Source organism: Podarcis liolepis (assembly GCF_965112155.1).
Source record: "Podarcis liolepis genome assembly, chromosome: 13".
Classification (NCBI taxonomy): domain Eukaryota; kingdom Metazoa; phylum Chordata; class Lepidosauria; order Squamata; family Lacertidae; genus Podarcis; species Podarcis liolepis.
Window position 1 is genome coordinate 14,007,782 of NC_139573.1, and position 22,481 is coordinate 14,030,262.

General features: G+C 41.2%; 2 protein-coding genes across 12 annotated transcripts in view; both read left to right on the forward strand.

Annotated features, from left to right (window-relative positions):
* Positions 1 to 22,481, forward strand: part of LOC310691346 (extracellular calcium-sensing receptor-like) — a 168,182-nt gene that overhangs the window by 121,784 nt on the left and 23,917 nt on the right. For all 5 annotated transcript variants that reach the window (XM_083471098.1, XM_083471096.1, XM_083471097.1 and 2 more), the window contains one exon: positions 25 to 167. In XM_083471098.1, the coding sequence (XP_083327224.1) occupies positions 25 to 167 (143 nt within the window). The remainder of the gene's footprint in view (positions 1 to 24; positions 168 to 22,481) is intronic.
* On the forward strand, positions 189 to 22,464 carry LOC310691360 (vomeronasal type-2 receptor 26-like). 7 transcript variants are annotated; one of them, XM_083471131.1, is made up of 9 exons: positions 189 to 527; positions 1,093 to 1,169; positions 2,382 to 2,530; positions 6,366 to 6,416; positions 7,798 to 7,924; positions 13,986 to 14,846; positions 15,827 to 16,054; positions 18,880 to 19,006; positions 20,834 to 22,464. In XM_083471131.1, exons 2-9 carry the CDS (start codon positions 1,161 to 1,163, stop codon positions 21,733 to 21,735), a joined length of 2,454 nt encoding a protein of 817 aa, XP_083327257.1. In that variant the 5' UTR covers positions 189 to 527; positions 1,093 to 1,160; the 3' UTR covers positions 21,736 to 22,464. The 7 variants fall into 7 exon arrangements, with proteins under 7 accessions (XP_083327257.1, XP_083327256.1, XP_083327259.1 ...); XM_083471130.1 differs by having other exon boundaries at positions 189 to 1,169; positions 2,085 to 2,530; XM_083471133.1 differs by lacking the exon at positions 2,382 to 2,530.

The following is a 22,481-nucleotide window of genomic DNA, read 5'->3' on the forward strand; positions in this document are numbered from 1 at the left end:
GCTGTCTTATATAATTTTTTCTAGACCTGGTGATTTTGACAGCTGTCCCATTTCCATTTGTAATGATCACTGCAGTCCAGGTTATAGAAGAGCTAAAAAAGAAGGGAAGGCATTTTGCTGCTATGATTGCTTTCCATGTCCAGAAGGGAAGATTTCAAACCAGAAAGGTAAGGAATGTCATATGTAGATGTGTTCTATTTAACAGTTGCCGCCTATTTAATAGATGGATACCATTTATTTTATAAATAGATTGACTGCAATCCAGCTGGTTCCCATCAGTGTTTTAAATGCTTGAACTAATTTCTTTAACATTCAAAATGGTGAAATGTTAGCATCCACAAAACATATGTAAAGGACTGTAGAACTCTGTGATGTCATACACTCTGTGGCAGTTATGGCAGTTAGCTGAACAGTCTTAAAATTTAGAGTAGCAGGTTTGTTGTGTGCTGCTGCCTTTTGCCTAAGAGTCAGTCAGTCTGTAACAGTTTAATCTATGTAAGACATACAGTGGAACCTCAGGTTGCAAATGTGATCCATGCTGGAGGCACGTTCGCAACCCACAGTGTTCGCAACCCACAGCACCGCGTCTGTGCATGCGCAGGTCGTGATTCGATACTTCTGCGCATGCGCAAGTGCTGAAACACGGAAGGAACCCGTTCCGGTACATCCAAGTTCGGCACAGTCGCAACCCGAAACCATATAACCTGAAGCGTATGTAACTCAAGGTACCATTGTATTAGCAATTTAAGTATCACCTACCTGCATTGAACATAATAATCTCCAAATGCAAGAATACTGAATAGATGTATTTGTTCTTTAAAGTTCAAACAGAGAGTGACTTATGTAGTTTTTATAGGAGGGAAAATTCGTACTAATAAAATGGTCAAATTATCCAGGGCTGTCTTCCACATACTTCACATGATGTAACTTGGGTGGCTGAACAGAATATCAGACAAATTCATAGAGGATAAGAACATTAGTGGGTTGGATCAGCTTAAACAAAAAGACTGTGCAAGCACCGGTCCCAAACACACAAATCAATAGACACAGAGGCCTCTGACACCTTCAGCTGCTAGAAGGATGGTTTTAATTTGTTTATATTTCTGGATTTGCTTGGAACCCATGAGAAAGAAGGCCTTTGATGCTATTGAGCTCAGATTATGCAGGAGGTAGAAATTCCTATTATTCTTACAGCAAAATTAACATTCGATATTTCAAGTTCACTACCCTGATTCAAGAACAGAATGCCATACTTAAGTAACATTTTATGTTTATTTTTCAGATTTGATTTCAGACATGGATGACTGTTTTAAATGTTCAGAAGATCATTATCCAAACATTGGCCAAGATAGAGGCCTCCATAAATACATAAACTTCCAGTCTTATGATGAAGCTCTGGGGATTATTTTGACCACATTTGCAGTTTTTTTCCCTCATTAATTACAACTTTGGTTCCTGGAATATTCCTCAAGCACCAGGACACTCCCATAGTCAAAGCCAATAATCGGAACCTCACCTATGTTCTCCTGTCCTCTCTCCTCCTCTCCTTTCTTTGTGCTTTGCTATTCATTGGCAAACCAGATGAAGTGACATGTCTCCTACGGCAAACTACTTTTGGTGCAATCTTCTCAGTGGCAGTTTCCTGTGTGTTAGCCAAAACCACAATATGTAGTAGTTCTAGCTTTCATGGCTATCAAGCCAGGCTCTAGGATGAGGAGATGGGTGGGGAAACAACTGACAACCTTTATTGTTCTTTCCAGCTTCCTTGTTCAGACTGTTTTTATTACTGTGGGGCTGGCAACCTGTCCTCCATTCCCAGATGTTGACATGCACTCAATCACTGAAGAAATTGTGTTAGAATGCAATGAAATATCATGTTTTGCTCTGTTTGAGCTTCGTGGGTTTCCTGGCCATTGCCAGCTTAACTTTGGCTTTCCTAGCTAGGAAGTCACCTGATACTTTGGATGAGATATGATAATCATGTTTTCCTTAAAATATTACACAGAATCCATAATTCAAAGCAAGTGATTACCTCACCTGTAATTACCAGATTATTCAGAATTACATCTTCTCCCCTTCCCTAGGGACCTCCTCTGCCCACATTCAGAATGATGAAACTAAGACTGGAGGCTCTTATTAATAAGTATGAAGTGACCATGGTTGGGTCTATAGATATACAGAGGCTCGTCAGTATGGCTTTGAATCAGCTAAGTGGGTCACCATTCAAGTTAGTCCCTACTGCTCACAGTCACTTGAATGACAGTAACAGAAGAGGTGAACTTGTTCCTAAATGAATAATCCCTTGCAAGATGGTAGTGTTTAGGTTGCTGGTAATTTTACTGCCACTGCAGGGGATGTGCAAGTATCTTCCTCTTCCTCAGTGTTCCATCAGAGAACCTGTCCCTATTCTTCACAAATATTATCAGTCAGGAGACCTCATCATTGCTGGCATTATTTCACAGATCTACATATTTTCAGATACCCTATCCTTTGAAAAACACCCATCTCAGGAATTTTCAGATGACCATATGTAAGTAGCTGAATGTTTCTTTAAAAAAAAAAAGCATATTATATGCTGATGAAATATGTCTGGTCTGCTCACTTTTGCATGCATGTACTCCTAAATCTCTTTCCCCCTCTTTCTGCATTAATCTGTTTCTTTGCTTTTCAAAAAGAACAAACATTCCACAAACAAAAATAAATTAAAAATTGTTTTAATTTCACCATTTCCAATACTCTTTTCTTCACACAAACTTTATTGAAGAATTTTAAAACATTTACCGAGCATAAAATATTGGCTTCCAGGACAACTGTTTCTACAGATGTCAAGTCTTGCCTGCAGACATCCACATGGCATCAAAACAGGCTTGAAACATATTTTATATTATAAATTAAGCTCACATTCATGGGTTATACATAAAATTGGAACATTAAGATAATTTCTCCATAGTGGCTGCTGTGACCCTATGTATTTTTCTACCCCTTCTAAGAAAAACCCAAACATAAACGCTACATTGGTATTTGCTTATTAGGATGTGTATCCTGTGTGAATGAAGAACATGTAAACTACAAGTAACTTTTGACCAGCAGATATTAAACATACAAAACACCTCATCCAGATTCCCTATGGGCCAGAATAAATAAAAACACCTTATTGAATTATGTCTTCTGTAGATATACTAAGAGACTCTCTAAAAAGTCCTGGAATTTGAGATGGTTTTAGGAGACGTCATAGATTCATGAGCCAGTTTACTTTTACACGCCTGTGAAATGTTAGATTACAACCTGTTTTTGTACAATATCTGAACTGATACTGAACTGAAAAGCGGTCTATGTTATGGTCTGAAGCAGATGAACCTTGATGCAGCATCTAACTCTCAATACAGGGTGCTGACTCACCTCTACCAGCACATCCTGGCCTTGGCATTTGCTGTAAAGGAGATCAATGAAACTCCCCAGATCTTGCCCAACGTCACCCTGGGCTTCCACATTTATAACAGCCATTTCAGTGCAAGCTGGACCTATGAAGCCTCAATGGAGCTTCTCTCAAGAAGGGCCAAGGCCATCCCTAACTATAAATGTGATGCTGAGAGCACTCCAATAGCAGTCATTGGGGGACCTAACTCTAATGTCTGTCTTCACATGACACCCATCCTGTCTACCTACAAGATACCGCAAGTAAGATCTAAATACATTCACACCTCAATTTCACTGAATTCACACTTTCAGAACCGATACATGCAATGCAGCCATTCTTTGAAATTCCCCCTTTTACGGATTTTGCAAAGCAGTTCTCCATTCAAATAATGTGTTCAAAAATTCATAGATTAAGGTAAAGTGTGCATTAAAAATGCATGTTAGTAAAAATATACTTAAAATGCATTGTATTAGCAAATATTGCTTTGCAAAGATGTGCATTTTAGGCAAAATTTGCATAAAGTTTTGTATTTTAGGAGAAATTTTCATGAGGCTTAAAAAGAAATCTAATTGATGTGGTTAAATAAGAAACTTAAGAGAAATATTGACAGATCCTCCCATTCCTAACACGCACATGCACAGTGAAAGAGCAATCAATAAGGAGCTGTAAGGGTTGTGGGTTAAATTTAGCCAAAGTCCAAATTCTGAATTGGGTGGAACTAGATGAATTAGGTGAAAACTAGGTGGAAGTAGATGAATTAGGTGGAAACATTCCCAGATCTGGCCCGCAGGAGTGATCTGGGGCTGTTGGGGCATGGTCTTGGTAGGAATAATGAGATTGTCTACACATGGCTGTAACAAGCACACAGTAAAACTAAGCAATTATATACGCTAGGCTGAGCATCTGGTGAGTTGAGGTTTCAATCCTGCTAGTTGCAGGGGCCTGCTTCCTCAGCGTGTTCTTTGCATGAAATGTGGAGGGAAAATAGACTCCAGTAGTTGAACACATAATTCAATCCTGCAGTCTGCAGGATCTACTTAACCGTTATAGTCCCGGCCAGAAATGAACAGAAGAAAGAAAAGAAAACTACACACAAGTAATTATTTTATATTGAAAACCATTCTTCTCATCTTTTTTCTTTTTTTAAAAAAAAAAACCATAGCTCATATATGGCTCTTCCCCACTCATGAATAAAGAGTCTCAAGGAGTCTTCTTCTACCAAATGTTCCCAAATGGGGACCATCATTATAGAGGAATCATCAAGTTACTGCTGCATTTCCAGTGGACGTGGATTGGAGTGGTTTCTCAAGTTAGGGAAAATACAGAAGGTTTTATAGAGAATGTACTTCCAGTGTTTTCCCAGAGTGGCATCTGCTTTGACTTCATAGAAACATTTCCAAAGCTAACATCTTCCAGTGGAATAACAGACATGGTGGGGGAGGGCTTTCACGCTATCAGTGTTATTATGGGGAGCACTGCCAATGTTGTGGTTGTACATGGAGAAATTCATTCCATGATGGCATTGAAAATGGTGCCCCAGGTTTTAAACTTTGAGCATATACCAATGAGGACCAAGAGTAAAATCTGGTTCCTGACAGCCCAGATGGATATCACATCATTTCCATTTCAAAGATATTGGGACATAAGTTTCCTTCATGGTTCTCTTTCCCTTGGCATTCACTCAGTGGATCTGTTAGCTTTCCAGAAGTTCCTTCAGATCAAGAACCCAAGCACAGAAAAAGAAGATGGTTTTATCAAGGACTTCTGGGAAGAGTCATTTAACTGTTCATTCTCCAGTTATGTGGCAGATAATATAGGTGGGCAAATTTGCACAGGGGAGGAGAAGATGGAGACACTCCCCGAGTCTGTTTTTGAAATGAGAATGACTGCCCATAGCTACACCATCTACAATGCAGTCTATGCGGTGGCACATGCTTTGCACATCAGACATTCATCCCAATTCAAGCACAGAGGACTGGCAGAGGGAGTAAGATGGGAGCTTCCAAATCCACAACCATGGCAGGTAATGTCTTGGTCAGATGAAAGCTGAAGGTACCTACGTATCTTTTGGTGCAAAAATGATGGTCGAGCTTTATCAACCTTCCATGAAATTAACAAGAAAGCTAATCTCATAGAATAACTTTATCATACTTCAAGCCTTTTATTTTGCCTCCACAGCAGAGATTAACAGAACTCCTCTCAGTTTGTAAAATAATTTCTTTCCATCCCTTCACAATCAAGGTAGCAGGTGCAGCATTTTTAAAGCAAAACAAAATAAATGACCAAGTTGGGGCTAGGGTATCAAAGATTTCTTCAGAGTGTCTCACATTGCGTAGAATGCTGCTTTATACCATATAGAGAACACTGGCAGCAACTCCCCAGTATTTCAGGCAAAAGCCTTTCCCCGCCCTACATGGAGCTGTTGGGGATTGAACCTGGAACCTTCTGCATTTAAAGCATGAGTCACCAGTGAGCCAAAGCCCTTCCCCAGGTGCCTTACTAGAGAAGCAGAAGAGGGTATCACTGCCCCTTTCCTTGCAGTTTTGAAAATACCAGAAGCAGCAACAGGGCTGCCAACCATATTGTTGGCAGTCGTCATATCTCACTCCACAATAGATACATCCATACCACATACTTAAACCATGGGGATTGTGGGCCTTTAAAGATAGTAGAGGTCTCTTGATGGAAAAATCTTAACCTCTATTGATAAGCCTACAATGCGGAAAGTTCTTTAGTGTGACACAAAACAGTGAAAGTTAAAGTAGTGGTGCAGATGTGGCCAATATTCCATGGTGTGGGATTTTAAGTGACCTTTAGCTGTTTCTAACATTAGCTTGCACAAAGATTTCATGGGATCATAATCCTGAGCCTTGCATGTATTTTCACCGTGTTGTATGACAACATAATAAGAGCATTTATATAAACCTTTCTTATTTTTATTATTTAGCTCCATCACATTCTCAGAAGTATTTCGTTTAACAACAGTGCAGGAGAAAAGGTGTGTTTTGACGCAAATGGTGAATTAATTGCTGGCTTTGACATTATAAACTGGCTCATGTTTCCAAATCAGTCCTTTCTTAGAGTCAAAATTGGGAAGATAGACTCTCTGGGTACCCAGGAAAAATTGTTCACCATTCATGAGGATGCCATTGTATGGCCCAACCAATTTAACCAGGTGGGTTCTCTGCACTTTTCAGGGTTCGTTCCATCACCTGCCCAATGGTCAGGAAGAAGATAGTTACTCAAATGGCTGTTTCTCAGTATTCTGTAAATATAGTGAGACTTGTTCAATCTGAACTTTCATGTGCCACTTAATGTTCCTTCTGTAATTACTAGGAATCATTCATTCAGAGCGGTAGCACCAACACTCTAGAACCCACTCCTGATTAATATTAAGCATGCTCCTTCACCTTTTTTTTCTTTTTTCTTTTTTGCTAAAACCCCTTTTCATTTGTTAAGCATGTGGTGGCAGGATAGGTAAGTATCAATATCTCTCCACATTGAACACTACTGTCAGCTGATTGAAGTGGGTGGTGCTGTGGTCTGAACCACTTAAACTCTTGGGCTTGCCGATCAAAACATCAGCGGTTCAAATCTGTGCAACGGGTGAGCTCCCATTGCTCTGTCCCAGCTTCTGCCAACCTAGCAGTTTGAAAGCATACCAGTGCAAGTAGATAAATAGTTACCACTGTGGTGGGAAGGTAAACAGCATTTTTGTGTGTTCTGGCTTCCATCACAGTGTTACGTTGCACCAGAAGCGGTTTAGTCATGTAGGCCACATATAATAATAATAATAATAATAATAATAATAATACATTAAATACATACACATTGCCCGGAAAGCTGTCTGTGGACAAGCAGCGGCTCCCTCGGCCTGAAGAGAGATGAGCACCACACCTCATAGTCACCTTTGACTGGATTTAACCATCCAGGGGTCATTTACCTTTACCTTTTTATCTACACAGATACATACAGAGAGGGGGGGGAGAGAGATGGAGGAGAGAGAGGCGGGGGGGAGAGAGAGGGAGAGAGAGAGAACTCGCTACTTACATTCAACTTGTGGGTACAGTGGTACCTTGGCTTACAGATGCTTCAAGTTACAGACGCTTCAGTTTACAGACTCCGCTAACCCAGAAATAGTACCTCGGGTTAAGAACTTTGCTTCAGGATGAGAACAGAAATCGTGCTCCGGTGGTGCAGCGGCAGCGGGAGGCCCCATTAGCTAAAGTGGTAACTCAGCTTAAGAACAGTTTCAGGTTAAAAACGGACATCCAGAACGAATTAAGTTCTTAACCTGAGGTACCACTGTACTGCATTCGTAATACTCTCTAGTGTTCATGCTATTACCTAAAACATTCTATTCTGATATTTATGGACAGACCCGGCCCATTTCTATATGCAATGATCATTGCAGTTCAGGTTACAGTCGAACCAAGAAGGAAGGGAAGCCATTTTGTTGCTATGATTGCTTTACATGTCCAGAAGGAAAGATTTCCAACCAGAAAGGTAAGAAAGGTTTTAAAATGTTATATATAGATGTATGTATGCCACCTATCTCAAAGAGGATTTTGACCCTCCCTAGGGTATATAAATGTTCAAGAGGGCCACTCTGGGCTAGTAATGAATTTTGTTGAGTTTTATTTAATTTGAGTTTTAAATAAATAAAATGAGTTTTATTTAATCTGTATATGCTCTCAGCTCAGCTAAAGCCTTACCAAGCAAACAGAGCCCTTTCTGTCATCAGAACACGCTTTCCGATCTGCTTAAACCATGAGCCAGAACTTTCTTGTCAAAATCTCTCCTCTATTTCACTGATCACCTTCATCATAACAGCTGCAGTAACAGCTGCAGTTCAGAAAGTGTAGAAACACCAATTATAGTCTCATTCCCTTCAACATTTCTCTGATCAAAATAGGGATGTCCTATACCATAATAGTAATAATAATAACTTTATTATTTATACCCCATCCATCTGACTGGGTTGCCACCCTGGGTGGCTTCTAACATATATAAAGCATGATAAAACATTAGACATTAAAAAAACCTTCCCTATACAGAATGCTTGGGGGGGGTCAGATAACTCCACACCCTACAACATTTCTCTGCTGAAAATTGGGACGTCCTAAGGGAAAGTGGGGCATTCTGGGATCAAATCAGAAACCAGGATGGTGTTAGGGATGTGTAAATTGATCTCTCTACACACAGAGAAGCCTTGACACTGCGATGGTTTTATGGTCCTTATTTATTGCTGTTTATACAACCCGGGTGGGAGCCCGCGTAAATCAGTCTTCCTCGGAGCTGTCAGTTGGGAGCACTGACTTCCTCTTCCGTCTAAAACACAGAAAGCGTGGGATCTTTATGACATTTTCCCTGCGTTCCCAAAGTCTCCCAAGATGCCTTGAACGCAGAAATTCATGCATCTGCTCCACCTCTGACCCTGAACTTAACCCTTGCAATGCCTGTGAATCTGCCTGTTCTCTCTCCTGTGTCTCTTCTTCCTGCGTTCCCTCCCAGACCAAGTCCTCCTCCCCCTGCATGGGCTGGGAATACCAATAACCCCTGCTCACTCCATTGCCTCCTTCCACTTCAGAAACTCCATCTTCAATCCCATCCTCCTGCCTCTCATACAGCTCAGTCTCACGGGTGTGCTCTGAGGGCACCCTGACAGATGGCTTCTGTAAAGCGGGGACATCCATGGAAAATACGAACACTTGGAGGGACTGTAGCCTGCTGAAATTTAGTTGTATTCCACCAAAATACTGAAGTAGTTTATGAAATGTGCAGCTATTTGCATTATTTCCACAAATATGACACTGAATCAGAGATGGTCAGATGTGAGGGGAGCAATGTGGCCTAGTCTACATGAGCCAACAGACACTTGCCTTTTGGGAAGAAAGGACAGAACAAGAGAGGCAATCAAAGACCACATCAGGGCCTAGTTCAGTTGGCTAAAGACAGGGCTAACTGAAGAAACAAACATCTGGTGCCTGCTGCTGGCTGGTTCAATAGGCTGGTTATTTTGCTTTGTGATCTGCTGTGTTTTCTAAATGTTGTTGACTGCTTTGAAGAGTCGAGTAAAGAAGTGGGATATAAAACAAAAGGCTGTGGAAGCCTTTCCCTCTACCACCAATGAACTCCAAAAGTCTGCAGTGAACATATTCTTTGTTGTTGTTTTTATTTTTAGACATGGATGACTGTTTTCAATGTCCAGAAGATCAGTACCCAAACCTTGGCCAGGTTATATGTCTTCCAAAAGACATAAGCTTCCTGTTTTACGATGAACCTCTGGGGATCAGTTTGGTCACGCTTGCTCTTTTATTGACTTTCACTACAGCTTTGGTGCTTAGGATCTTCATCAAGCACAAAGACACTCCCATAGTCAAAGCCAACAATCAGACCCTCACCTATGTTCTCCTCCTAGCCCTCATTCTCTCCTTCCTTTGTCCTTTGCTATTCATTGGCCAGCCCACAAAAATAACCTGTCTCCTTCAACAAACTGCTTTTGGAGTCATCTTCTCAGTAGCAGTGTCTTGCATCTTAGCAAAAACAACTATAGTGGTTCTAGCTTTCATGGCTACCAAGCCAGGCTCCAGAATGAGGAGATGGGTGGGGAAACAACAGGCTACCTCCATTGTTCTTTTCTGCTCCCTGATTCAAGCCATTATTTGTAGTGTGTGGCTGGCAACGTCTCCCCCATTCCCAGATTTGGATATGCACTCTGTGACTAAAGAAATTGTTTTGGAATGTAATGAAGGGTCAGTCACCATGTTCTACAGTGTCTTGGGCTTCATGGGCTTGCTAGCTATTGTCAGCTTCACTGTGGCTTTCCTAGCCAGGAAGTTACCAGACAGTTTTAATGAAGCCAAGTTCATCACCTTCAGCATGTTGGTGTTTTGCAGTGTGTGGCTGTCCTTTGTTCCAACCTACCTGAGTACCAAGGGAAAGTACATGGTGGCTGTGGAGATCTTTTCTATTTTGGCCTCTAGTTTTGGGTTACTGGGCTGCATCTTCTTCCCCAAATGTTATATCATTTTGCTGAGGCCAGAGTTAAACAGCAGAGGACAGCTTATTATAAGAAAGAGTTAAAGCATAAATAAGTCTAAGTAGCAAATCATAACTGGACTAAATCTCCTTGAATTCATTTTTCTTCATCTCAGAATGCCTCAAGCCAACAAAACTGTTCTCCAAAGCCAGCAGAACAGCCCTGACAAATTACAGTGGTACCTCGGTTGTCGAATGTAATCCGTTTTGGAAGACCTTTGACTTCCAATACACTAGACAACCAAGGTGCGGCTTCCAATTGCTTACAAGAGCTTCTAGCACTCAGCGGAAGCCACGTCAGACATTAGACTTCCGAGGTACATTCAATAATGGAAAAAATTACTTCTGGGTTTTCGGCATTCGAGAACTGAAACAGTCAACAAGAGAGGCATTTGGGAACCAAGGTACCACAGTACCTCATGTATCCTAGACTGAGAGAGCTGACTACATATTTTGGAAACTCCATTATTTACAAGGTCTTCTATTTCTTACTTCTAACTTCACCAATACACTACTGGTCCATTTTTATCTAACGAAAGGAAATTTAAAATTGCACTTCTGAGTATGTGACAAATACATTTTCTTCAGCAATTCCAGAGGGAATTCTTAGCACTGGATGAATAATTACATTGCTCCTTGATGATTAACAGGGCTATAATTTGAGTCTGATTTTGGATACTCCCAGATTGCATCATTTTGGGAAAATAAACTACCATTTAAACAAGACAATTTTAACTCAGAAAAGAGAAAACGTGGTTTCTGCATAGAACAGTTGCCTTTGTATTGAGAATGGTGGTTTTAGTGGTCTTGCTTCTGGAACTGTTTTCATACAAAGTATGTCAGGCTCACATAGCAAAATGCAGGCTCCAAGATCCACACCATCCACTTCACATGTATCATCAGCCAGGAGAGTTCCTCATTGGTGGCATTGTTTCCCATGGTGGTTTCATCTCCTCTCCAGCAAAATTCACTGAGGAACCCCCACCAGCACTGCCTGAAGAGCTTGTGTGAGAACTATGTCAGTCATTCATTACAGCAGAGGAATGATCAAACCAAGAGCTTCAGCCTCAGAATAATAACTGAGGCTGCAAACTTCAACCCATTTACCTTGAGATAACCACTTTTGATTTCAGTGGGACATATGCTGATGCAAAAATCCATAGGAATCTCTTGTGAATTAAGAGAATCCTGTTGAAACTCCCATTTCTCAATAGGGAAATGAATATAAATGTATTGAAATGTATACGTGTGTGTGTGTGTGTGTGTGTGTGTGTGTGTGAGAGAGAGAGAGAGAGAGAGAGAGAGAGAGAGAGAGAGAGAGAGAGAGAGAGAGAGAACCCTTTTGAAAAGCCAGTTTTGATAGACTTTATCTGAACAGGAGTGTTAGTGAGAATGAATTAAAAGAACCTGTTCTGAACCTGAATGCTCATATCGTTTTATTTGCTGATCTTAGGCTAAAGTTTGTTTCACAATGATGGTATATATTATGAAGCATAGAATTCTGTGAATTACAACAACCATCACTGATTCATGAATAGGAAAGGGGTCATTGCAGGAGAGAGCCGTGGCGGCAGCAGGAGGCCCCATTAGCTAGAGTGGTACCTCAGGTTAAGAACAGTTTCAGGTTAAGAACAGACCTCCAGGACAAATTAAGTTATTAACCTGAGGTACCACTGTATCTCAAGGGCTGTCACCAGGAAGATTAAGTATTGTGTTGATATGTAAAATTATATATCAGTTCCTTCTGATATTGTTTACAACTCTCATTCTAGGGTGGTGCCTAAGGTATGCAAAATGATATACCGGTATATGTTCCTTCTGATGCCATTTGCAACTCTCGTTCTAGGGTGGTGCCTAAGCTTTACCAGCACATTGTGGCCTTGGCATTTGCAGTCAAGCAGATCAATGAAGACCCTCACATCTTACCCAATATCACCTTGGGCTTTCACTTGTATGACAGCTATAACAATGCAAGGAACACATATCTCGCCACACTGCTGCTTTTATCCAGGGTGGAGAAATTTGTTCCTAACTATATATGTGATGTTGAAAATAATCTGGCTGGGGTCATTGGAGGACTGGATTCTGAAATCTCTTTTTATGTGGCAACTGTTTTGGATATCTATAAGAGCCCGCAGGTAGGACACACATGTACAATACCTCTATTAGCTTGCATAGAGAAAGAGCCTGAATTACCAGCACAAGTTCAGGGAGCATCACGAGTTCAGTCTGAGGATGAAATTGGGGCAGAACCATGTACACCACTTTGAGATCCTTGAAAAATAAAGGTGGAAGAGAATTAAATTAAATTAAATTAAAATAAAATAAAATAAAATGACCTTAATAAGGGGAAAGAAAGGCTGCAATCCCAAAAAAAACTGTCACACCCCCAATCTCTTAAACACACCTCAAGGACACTGATATCCCAAAGGCCAGTGAATGTTTAGGGGGGAAAGGGTTTTCAAATTAAACACACTCTGGAAGTATGGCAAATTGCAGATACAGTGGTACCTCAGGTTTCATATGCTTCAGGTTATATACACTTCAGGTTACAGACTCCAGAAACCCAAAAATAGTGCTTCAGGTTAAGAACTTTGCTTCAGGATGAAAACAGAAATCGTGCTCCGGCGGTGCAGCAGCAGCAGGAGGCCCCATTAGCTAAAGTGGTGCTTCAGGTTAAGAACAGTTTCAGGTTAAGTACGGACCTCCGGAATGAATTAAGTACTTAACCCGAGGAACCACTGTACAGTTCAATTCTGCAAGAGAACAGTAATAGTACTGAGCAGCTGGTTCCAATGTGAAATAAATGTTCATAAGTGAAGTCTGAAAAGCCTTGAAAAGGAAAAGGCAGAAATGGAAGTTGTGGCACTTGGGGTACGTGCATTGTGTTTTGTTTTGGTTTTTTTTAATAACTTTTATTAACTGGCCAATCACATCAAATTAAATCACATCGTATAAATTCCAAATTACAAAGCCAATTTTTTTAATTTTGTTGGGGGAACCCATACTTCAAGATCCAAAGGGGGATTCAGATCATCTTCTTATTACTGCGTTAATGTCGGGGGTATGTGCATTGTGAAGACAAAAGAAGCTTCAGAGAAGGAATGTGTATCCAACCCGTGTTGGAATTCTGACATGACTACGGTAAATAATGTCTAATGCAGTGTTAGGCAATCATCTGTTTAGGGCATGGTGTGTCCCTCCAATCAGTTTTATATATCGTACAAGACCCTGCAAGTATGCCTCAGGTTTTTGTGGGTTTTTTTATAAAAAAAATAGGAACAATGCCCCCCCCCCATCAACAGAACAAATTTTTAACAAGCAGGAATGGGAGGTGATCCCAATTTTCAGGCCATTTGCATGTGTCTCTTTTGTATAAATGAGAGAGGGCATGCAACCCCTGATGGGTGGCAAAGTGCAAAGGGCATGTCTGACTAACAGGATTCATAACATGATGTATATGAAAAGTTTGAAAGAACTCTGCAAATATTACTTTGTCTCTTCTCTTCTTCCATTTACTTTTTAGCTCATTTATGGCTCTGCTCCAGTGATGAATGATAAAAGCCCAGGGCTTCCCTTCTACCAGATGGCAGCCTCAGAAGCCCTTCAGTATGAGGGAATTCTCTCTTTGCTTCTGCATTTCATGTGGACATGGATTGGAGTCATTGCAATGGACAATGACAACGGAGAAAGATTTGTGCAAACCATTTCCCAAATGTTTACCAAGAGTGGTGTCTGCTTTGCATTCATAGAAAGAATCCCCAATTTTAGTTTCATTTCTGAAATGTATGGCATGCTACAACAAGCAGCCCATATACAAGATCAAATTTTTAGCAGCAAAGCTAATGTAGTGGTTGCCTCTGGAGAATCTTATTCCATGGCAACTTTTAGATGGCTTTCATACCTATCAGAACATGATGACATGACAAAGAAAGTGAAAAGTAAAGTATGGATAACAACAGCCCAGGTTGAGTTTGCTTCATTTGTCTTTCAAAGGAACTGGGATTCAAGAGTATTCAATGGTGCTATATCCTTTGAAATTCACTTCAGAAACCCACCAGGATTTCATCAGTATGTGGTGCACAGAAACCCTTCCAGCACAGATGGGGACGGTTTTATCAGGGACTTCTGGCAACAAGCCTTTGAATGTGTACTCCCAGATATCACTGCAGACAAGGTGGAGGGGAATATTTGCACCGGAGAAGAGAAGCTGGAGATCCTTCCTGGATCATTTTTTGAAGTGAGCATGACAGGCCATAGTTATAGCATCCACAGCGCTGTCTATGCCATGGCCCATGCTTTACATGCCATGTCCACTTCCAGATTCAGACATAGAGGAATGGCGTACGGAGGGAGAGGGAAGAATCTGAATCAACAGTCTTGGCAGGTAAAGGCTGAATATTCTCAATTGGCAAAGCCCTGTTACTTCCTGACACTTTTTGTGTTCCCAAAAGCCTATGAACTTGTTCTTAACTCTCAGAGTTCAAACGTTTGAGCAGGTGTGTTAGGAAGAAGAACACAGAACTGAATTTATAATTCTGCAGACAGAGTAGGAGATGGCACTGATATGATAGTATCCTAGATAATTCCCCACATATTGTGCTGCTGCAATTGACAGTAGGCCCTATAGAAAAGGGAAATGATAGTGGTGTCCTTCCTTGAGTAGGTACTGCCCTGTGTTTGAGCAGAAAGCATTTGTATGAGGGAAGCTTTGCAGTCCAATGATATCCCATTCCATTCAAAGATTGGTTTCAGATCATCTCCGTTGCCAAATGTTTCAGCTCCGAAACGTCGAAAACCCGGAAATAAGTGTTCCGGTTTTCAAACTGGTATTGAAAGAGGCAATCGGAAGCCACGCCTTGGAAATCGAACGTTTTAGAAGTCAAAAGTCCTTCCAGAATGGATTAAATTTGAATTCCAAGGTTTGACTGTACTGTCCTATGTTTGAAGAAAAAGCATTTGTATGAGGGAAGCTTTACAGCCCAGTGAGGTGCCGCTGCATTCATATATAGAAAACTATGGTAATGGTTGAGAGAGCATTCCCTCTATCCCATATCAGCCAAATCCTTCCTTAGAACAGGTGTTCACACACCACTGCCATGTCTTCAGAGATGTTAAGGGTGCAGGGAGGGGAGGGGAGGAGAGAGAGAGAGAGAGAGAGCTCACTACATACACATATTAGACTTATGGGCTAAATGAAGGGTTGTTAGAAAGATTGAGAGAGAGGCATGTGTGTGAAAGAAAACTGATAGGCTCTCTCCATGCTTGGACCTGAATCCACTGACAGTTCATTGAATCATCCCCCACCACTTGCTGTAGGTTCTGCAGTCTTTTCCAAAACCCCTGTCTTTTCTGTTTTCAATCTAGCTCCATCACTTTCTGAGAAGCATCTCATTTAACAATACGGCAGGAGATGTGGTCTTCATCAACCAGAATGGAGAGGCAGCATCTAGCTTGGATATTGTCAACTGGATTATATTCTCCAACCAAAGTTTGCACAGAGTGAGAGTTGGGAGGATAGATCCGCAGGCTCCTCCAGACCAATCATTACTCCTTGATGAAGATGCCATCACATGGCACAGTTGGTTTAACCAGGTAGGGTTGCATTGTTTGCTAATTCAAAAGAGATTCAGTATTGAATAAGCAATCATTATCCACCTGCAAGTCTACTCACTGTCTTTTGAGTCGTAAATTGATGAGTGGTGTATGACCAAAGCATCCAGGTAGCAAATTAAGAGCCAAAAGGTCCCTGCTAGAAGACCAATATTTTATTAAGGAGGTTACAAAACAGAACACTTTTACTAAAAAATAAAGTTAAGCATGGCTAACAGTGTAAATATGCCTTAGGGGGTTGCTAGTTCAGATGAAAATAACAAAAGCTAGGTTGTCTAAGCCTGATCCCAACCATTCACAGACCACACTACAAGCTGCATCCATGCACATGTGGGTTTTGCACCACGCAATCCTTCATCTGAATGTGCGCCATTAGGTCCAGATCAAATATCAGTTTTTCTATGAAAGGGCCTGGAGACAGGAGGGCAAGTTTTCTTTCAGTCAAATAGAGCCTCTTGGTACATTCCCCCAGCACAAGAGGGGATACATGCTCAGAGACCATGAAGCTACAAAGTGGATTTCTTCATAAAGATAATATGGCATTAGTGACATAGCTGAAAGGACTGTGAAAATAATTGGTTTATAAGAACAAAGGTGAAATTTGAATAATATTATGTCAAGCTTAAACATTTGATAATAAAGGGAAAAAGTGGAGACATAATAGCTGAAACGTATAAATTTAAAATAAGTTTTGAGAGAAGGTGAAGTATTGCTGAATAAGATTTTGAAATGAGAACACAGAGAGGGGAGATGTGAGGAGGTCGATGAAACAAGTAAAAGAAAGATAAAGATATGGAACATTGGATGTGTGTTTTAATGTTATTGTGTATTTTCATGTTGTATTGTTGTATTGTTTTCTATGCTTTTTTATTGTATTATAATTTCTTTGTTGTTTTCCTTTTTTCTTTTTTCTGAAATTTTTAAACTTCTAATAAATATCATTTAAAAAAAAACACAAAGTGGATTTCTTCACAATCATTGTGATCTTGAAGCAACAATATATCAAACAATGCAGACAAGTGTTAAGGTGGACTAATTAAATGGATTATTTTTTCCACTGGAAGACTTCAACTAGAATCCTAAGTAGAAAAAGGAAATTATTGTAAAATAAACCAAAGCAATTGGGATTTCTTTACGCTTATTAAATACTGATCTCTGACAGAGTGAAACATGATGTGAAATTTGATAAGCCCCAGGATTTGGTCTTTCTTGCTAGAAAGGTGGGAAAAGGAGGCAAAATAATACCAGAGGAAGAAACTGAGAGCAGACAGCAGCAGGTGTGTTCTCCTGCACCTCAGGGTGCAGGTGGAAGAGTGAAGGACTGATATGAGAAGAAAGGTATGAAGAGCAAGAGAGCATTAGGAATGGAAGCATCAATCTTTAAAAAAGGAGTGATCTCAAAATTAGTTTTTAAATGTATTATCAGGGACTGGGTAGAGGAGAAATGGTGGAGACCGCTTCCCCAGTCTGACCCTTCCAGAGAAGAAGAAGACAGTTCAGAATTACAACAGGGGTTTAATGGAGGTCCCAGCTCAAAGGAAGGTGGGGGGGGGAGAGTTGGGAAATATTGGGGGAAGAGGAGGAGGCAGAGCTGGAGCAGCTGGCTGACACTTTATCACTAGAAAGCATTCCAGGCCCACCATCTCCCAGATCCCGGCAAGCCTTAAAAGAGTGAGAACAAAGGTCTTGAAGACAGATGGCACTAAGTGGCAACCATAGTTGGGGTGCTGTTGCTGAATGAGGATGTGGGAGAGAAGGGGGCTGGAGATTTACTGAGGACAATACCATTATTCCAAGAGGCTGCATTCCCAAGCTTCTCTCTGTAAATATTGAATAACAAGTAGATGGTAAGGACTTTTCCTTTTCTCATCCATTCCTGGCAACCTGCAGTGGGACTTGGTTCCCCTGCTGCCTGCCAGGTATATTTTGTTCTTAACATACTGAGAATTGTATTGCAGCTTACCAAGAAGTGTCATAGGTTTTGGATAGCTTCATTCCAATTCATGTATTTGTCCAGAATATTTTCGTATTGGAATTCACAAAGATTGCGTTCCTCAAAAATAATAATAATTATTATTGTTATGTTTATTTGTTTGTTTGTTTATTTATTTATTTATTCATTCATTCATTCATTCATTTTCCGCCCATCTGGCTGGGTTTCCCCAGCCACTTTGGACGGCTTCCAACAAAATCTTAAAATATAATAGTCCGTTAAACATTAAAAGCATTCAATAATAATAATAATAATAGTAATAATAATAATAACAACAACCACCCCCAATCTGGGTGGGTTTCCCCAGCCATTCTGCATTCCTCCAAAAAAGAAGAAGATGATGATGATGATAATAATAATAATAATAATAATAATAATAATAATAATAATAATAATAATAATAATATCCCCTATCTGGGTAGGTTTTCCCAACCACTCTGGGTGGCATATTCAGAACTTTTCCCCAGGCAGCATCTGATGAGTCCAAGTATAGGTGTAGCAACAGGCACAAAAATCAGTTCTAGAGCTGTATACCTAGTGGACAGCATACTCAAAAGTAAGAATTATAACAAAATTACCAAGGAAATTAGAGTGACTTCAAAGTGTACTTTAATGGCCAGGGCAATCTTTGCAGAACAAATGGGGTACTGCACATCCCAGAACAATATTAAAAAGTAGTTGCTCTCTGTATGGCCATTACATATTAATGAAATTCTGTGCCAGTTTAGTAACATAGGGAAAGGCCCCAAAACATAAAGGATTCCAGAGTCATTAGTTTCTTGATGAACCTTCTGCTCTTTCATTTATGGATTAGACTCAGCCTCTTTCTGTCTGTACTGAGCGTTGTCTTCCAGGATCCAGCAAGAAAGTGAAGGAGGGAGAGCCCCCTTGCTGCTACAATTGCATCCCATGTCCAGAGGGGAAGATTGCAAACCAGGATGGTAGGAGAAATAAATGGATTCAATAGATCCAGACTCAGTACTTAGGATTGAATGGTCCTGTAAGGAAGGCTGAGTTTAAGTTTCAAAAGAGGAGATGATCTGCTGTGTGTGTGATCCTACCTCTTTGTAATCATTGCCCTTCAGATAGTCTAAATATGCTAATCAAATGAGCATGACTATGCATTGAGAGTAGTTGGGTGGTATGTGTTTTGAATCATATCTAGATTGCCACTCCTTCATAGCTGTCAACCGTCCCTTATTTGGCGGGAAACTCCCTTATCCCAGCGCCATGTCCCGCTGCTGTCCCGGATCGATAATGTCCCTTAAATTTCCTGGGTTTAAAAGGAAGCAGCTCCTCTCCCTCCCTCCATGCCAGCCAGGGAGGAGGGAGGCTCCAGCTGTGTTGCTTGGCTGCATTGCTCACCTCAGCTCAACTCACCTGAATTATCTAGAAGAGGTTTTTGGCCTCCGCTCTGGGCGCCGGCTCAGAGGAGAAGGAGCGAGGCTGGCGCCACAACTGCTTGGGCCGCGAAGGGCTATGCTAGCCCACCAAGAGCCCAGCAGCTAAGCGCAGCATTTTCCACCAGCTCGCTGTCATCCACGCGAGCACATCTGCTCGCCATCCGCTTCCGCCTCAGCCCACTTGAAGGGTAGGGCGGCTGCCCACCAGCTCCGCCGTGTTTGGTTAGGCCCTCCCTTCTTCGGCTCCATTGGAGAGCCACCTCCGCTGTCAGAGCTCGCAAGGTGAAGCAACAAGCGCCTGGCCAGGCCGTGCAGAAGCCATAGTGGACTGGTCCAAAGGGCTGTGTGCAGCATGGATGAATGGGCGAGCCTCCCACACGGGTGCCTTCTTTCCTAAGCCAAGTGTCTCCCATACCTGACATCAGGACTCAACCCTTGCTTGGGGGATCTGCTGCTGCTGCTTAAGCAGCAACATACAGCAGGGGCGTAGCGAGGATTTGGGGAGGGGGCAGGACACCCACCTGCCATCATCCTGTGCAAATTCAGAATGAAATTCCTCAGCAACAGTTGTTTAAAATTACTTCCTTTTGACCCTTAGTGCTCAGACAAATCTGTCAAAATCTTTCTACAATTTGTTTTAGTTAAATATTTGTATTTATTTACTTGATATTGGGTTAGGCAGCTGCTAAGCCCCTGAGCTATAGCATACCTCTGAAAATCAAGCAAAAAAAAAACATTTTCCGTTGTAGAAACGGTTTGCTTGCTTTTTTATTATCTCGCTGTACACTGCTTTGATGGCTTCAGGCTGTGAATCAGTTTAAATTAAAGGAATAGCAGTAAATGTCGCAAGAGGAGAAGGCTTGAGGATATTGTGCCAAAGCGGCTGGAATCTGGAAAGCTACTTGAAGGGTACCTGGTATTTGAATTTGAATAGCAGACCTCATCACAAATTAGTTTTGAAATCTCTGTGAGCTTCAAGACCAGGGAGGTGGGCGAAGTTCTCATTGCTCCTAGACTGTAGCTGGTAACAAAGTAATTGTTGATCCCTTATTTTGGCTGCTGATCCCTTATTTTCGAGACTGCTGGTCCCTTATTTTCAAATCTGTAAGTTGACAGCTATGCACTCCTTCTGACTTGCGCAGGCTGTACCCAGGCTAGTGTGAATAAACATTCAGTTGTCATTGGCTCTGGCTGACCACATAGCTCTGAACCACATAGCTCTTCAACAATACCACATTACAGAGTATCAGGCAGTATTCCACATATGTTTTAATATGAGCAGAGCTCTTTTATTCTCAGACAGAAAGTCAACATCAGACCCAACAAGGTGATATGAGCTGAAGGTCATTTCCTTATTTTCCCCAGATATGAATGACTGTAATAAATGCCCAGACAAAGACTATCCGAGCAAGAACCGGGATGGATGTTTACCCAAGGATATCAGCTTCTTGTCTTATAAAGAACCTTTGGGCATCAGTTTAGCCTGCTGCTCTCTTTCCCTTTCCTTGATCACCGCTCTGGTACTAGGTACATTTATAAAACACCATGACACACCCATTGTCATTGCAAACAACCGAAACCTCACCTACACTCTCCTCATCTCTCTCCTGCTCTGCTTCCTGTGTGCATTGCTCTTCATTGGCCGACCTGAGAAGGTGACATGCCTCCTCCGACAAACAGCTTTTGGCATCATCTTCTCAACTGCTGTTTCTTGTGTCCTGGCAAAAACCTTCACAGTGGTTTTGGCCTTCATGGCTACAAAGCCAGAGTCCAGGATGAGGAAATGGGTGGGGAAAGGACTAGGCCACTCCATTCTCCTTTCCTGCTCCATTGTTCAAGCAGGCATATGCACTGTGTGGCTGGCAACCTCTCCCCCATACCCAGATGTGGACATGCACTCAATGACTGAAGAAATTATACTAGAATGTAATGAGGGGAGTGTGGCCATGTTTTACTGTGTCCTCATCTACATGAGCTCCCTGGCAACTGTTAGTTTTGCTGTGGCTTTCCTTGCCAGGAAGTTACCGGACAGTTTCAATGAAGCCAAGTTTATCACTTTCAGCATGTTGGTCTTCTGCAGTGTTTGGCTGTCCTTTATTCCCTCCTACCTGAGCACCAAGGGAAAATATATGGTGGCAGTGGAGATCTTTTCTATCTTAGCCTCCGGTATTGGGCTGCTGGGCTCCATCTTTTCCCCCAAATGTTACATAATCATTCTGAGGCCTGAGCTGAACAACAGGGAACAGCTAATAAGGAAGAAAAATTAAAGACTTAAGAAACCTGTCCTTTCTGCATTTTTGTACTTTTCTCTGTGTGTACAATAGAATATTTGCAAAGAAGTGTTCAGCAGCTGCCTTATATAATTTTTTCTAGACCTGGTGATTCATGATAGTTAGTCATAAATATTGACTATTGAATTCACTCCGGAGAAAAGAGTGAATAGGTGATTAACCTCTGTTGTTCTGAAAAAGCCATTTTTTATGTGTTGGGGAACCAAGATGCTGTCATCTCCCAGGAATCCTGGCAAAGTTAAGAGACTTATCAGAAGAAGAATCAGCATCTTGCCCCAAAACCACATGAAAGTCCACAGTTTCCCACAGATTTCGGTTTCACTTTGCAGCCAGCACTTCCACAAAAAGGACCAAGAGTTAAAAGTAATATAAAATGAAAATTCTTAACAATCAAAACACCCTTCCCTGTTTATAACCTTTCTTACCTGGAAAGAATAAAAAACGCTTTTTGTTTTGTTTTGCTCAAAATGGTGTCTTCTTATGCCAGCTGCCAGCTCACATTCCAAGTGAAATTTTCCATTAGCAGACAGATAACACCAGTTGTAATTTATCAGAGTCTCAAAAGTAATTTAAATAATGGATATTTAGCTGACCTAATGCTCCGTTTGTTTATCTTTGGGGCTATTATGTGGTGTTTGGGCCTTTCTCTACATCACTCACCCCATCTGAAAATTTATTGGTCTTCACTTTATTGGTCTTGTGTAGTTTTTTATAGGAGGGAA

Coding starts and splice junctions, on each gene's coding strand:
- LOC310691360 (XM_083471130.1), top strand. CDS start 2,310: ATGGTAGTGTTTAGGTTGCTGGTAATTTTACTGCCACTGCAGGGGATG. Junction 14,847..15,826: donor TGAATCAACAGTCTTGGCAG/GTAAAGGCTGAA, acceptor TTTTCAATCTAG/CTCCATCACTTTCTGAGAAG. Junction 19,007..20,833: donor GAAGATTGCAAACCAGGATG/GTAGGAGAAATA, acceptor TATTTTCCCCAG/ATATGAATGACTGTAATAAA.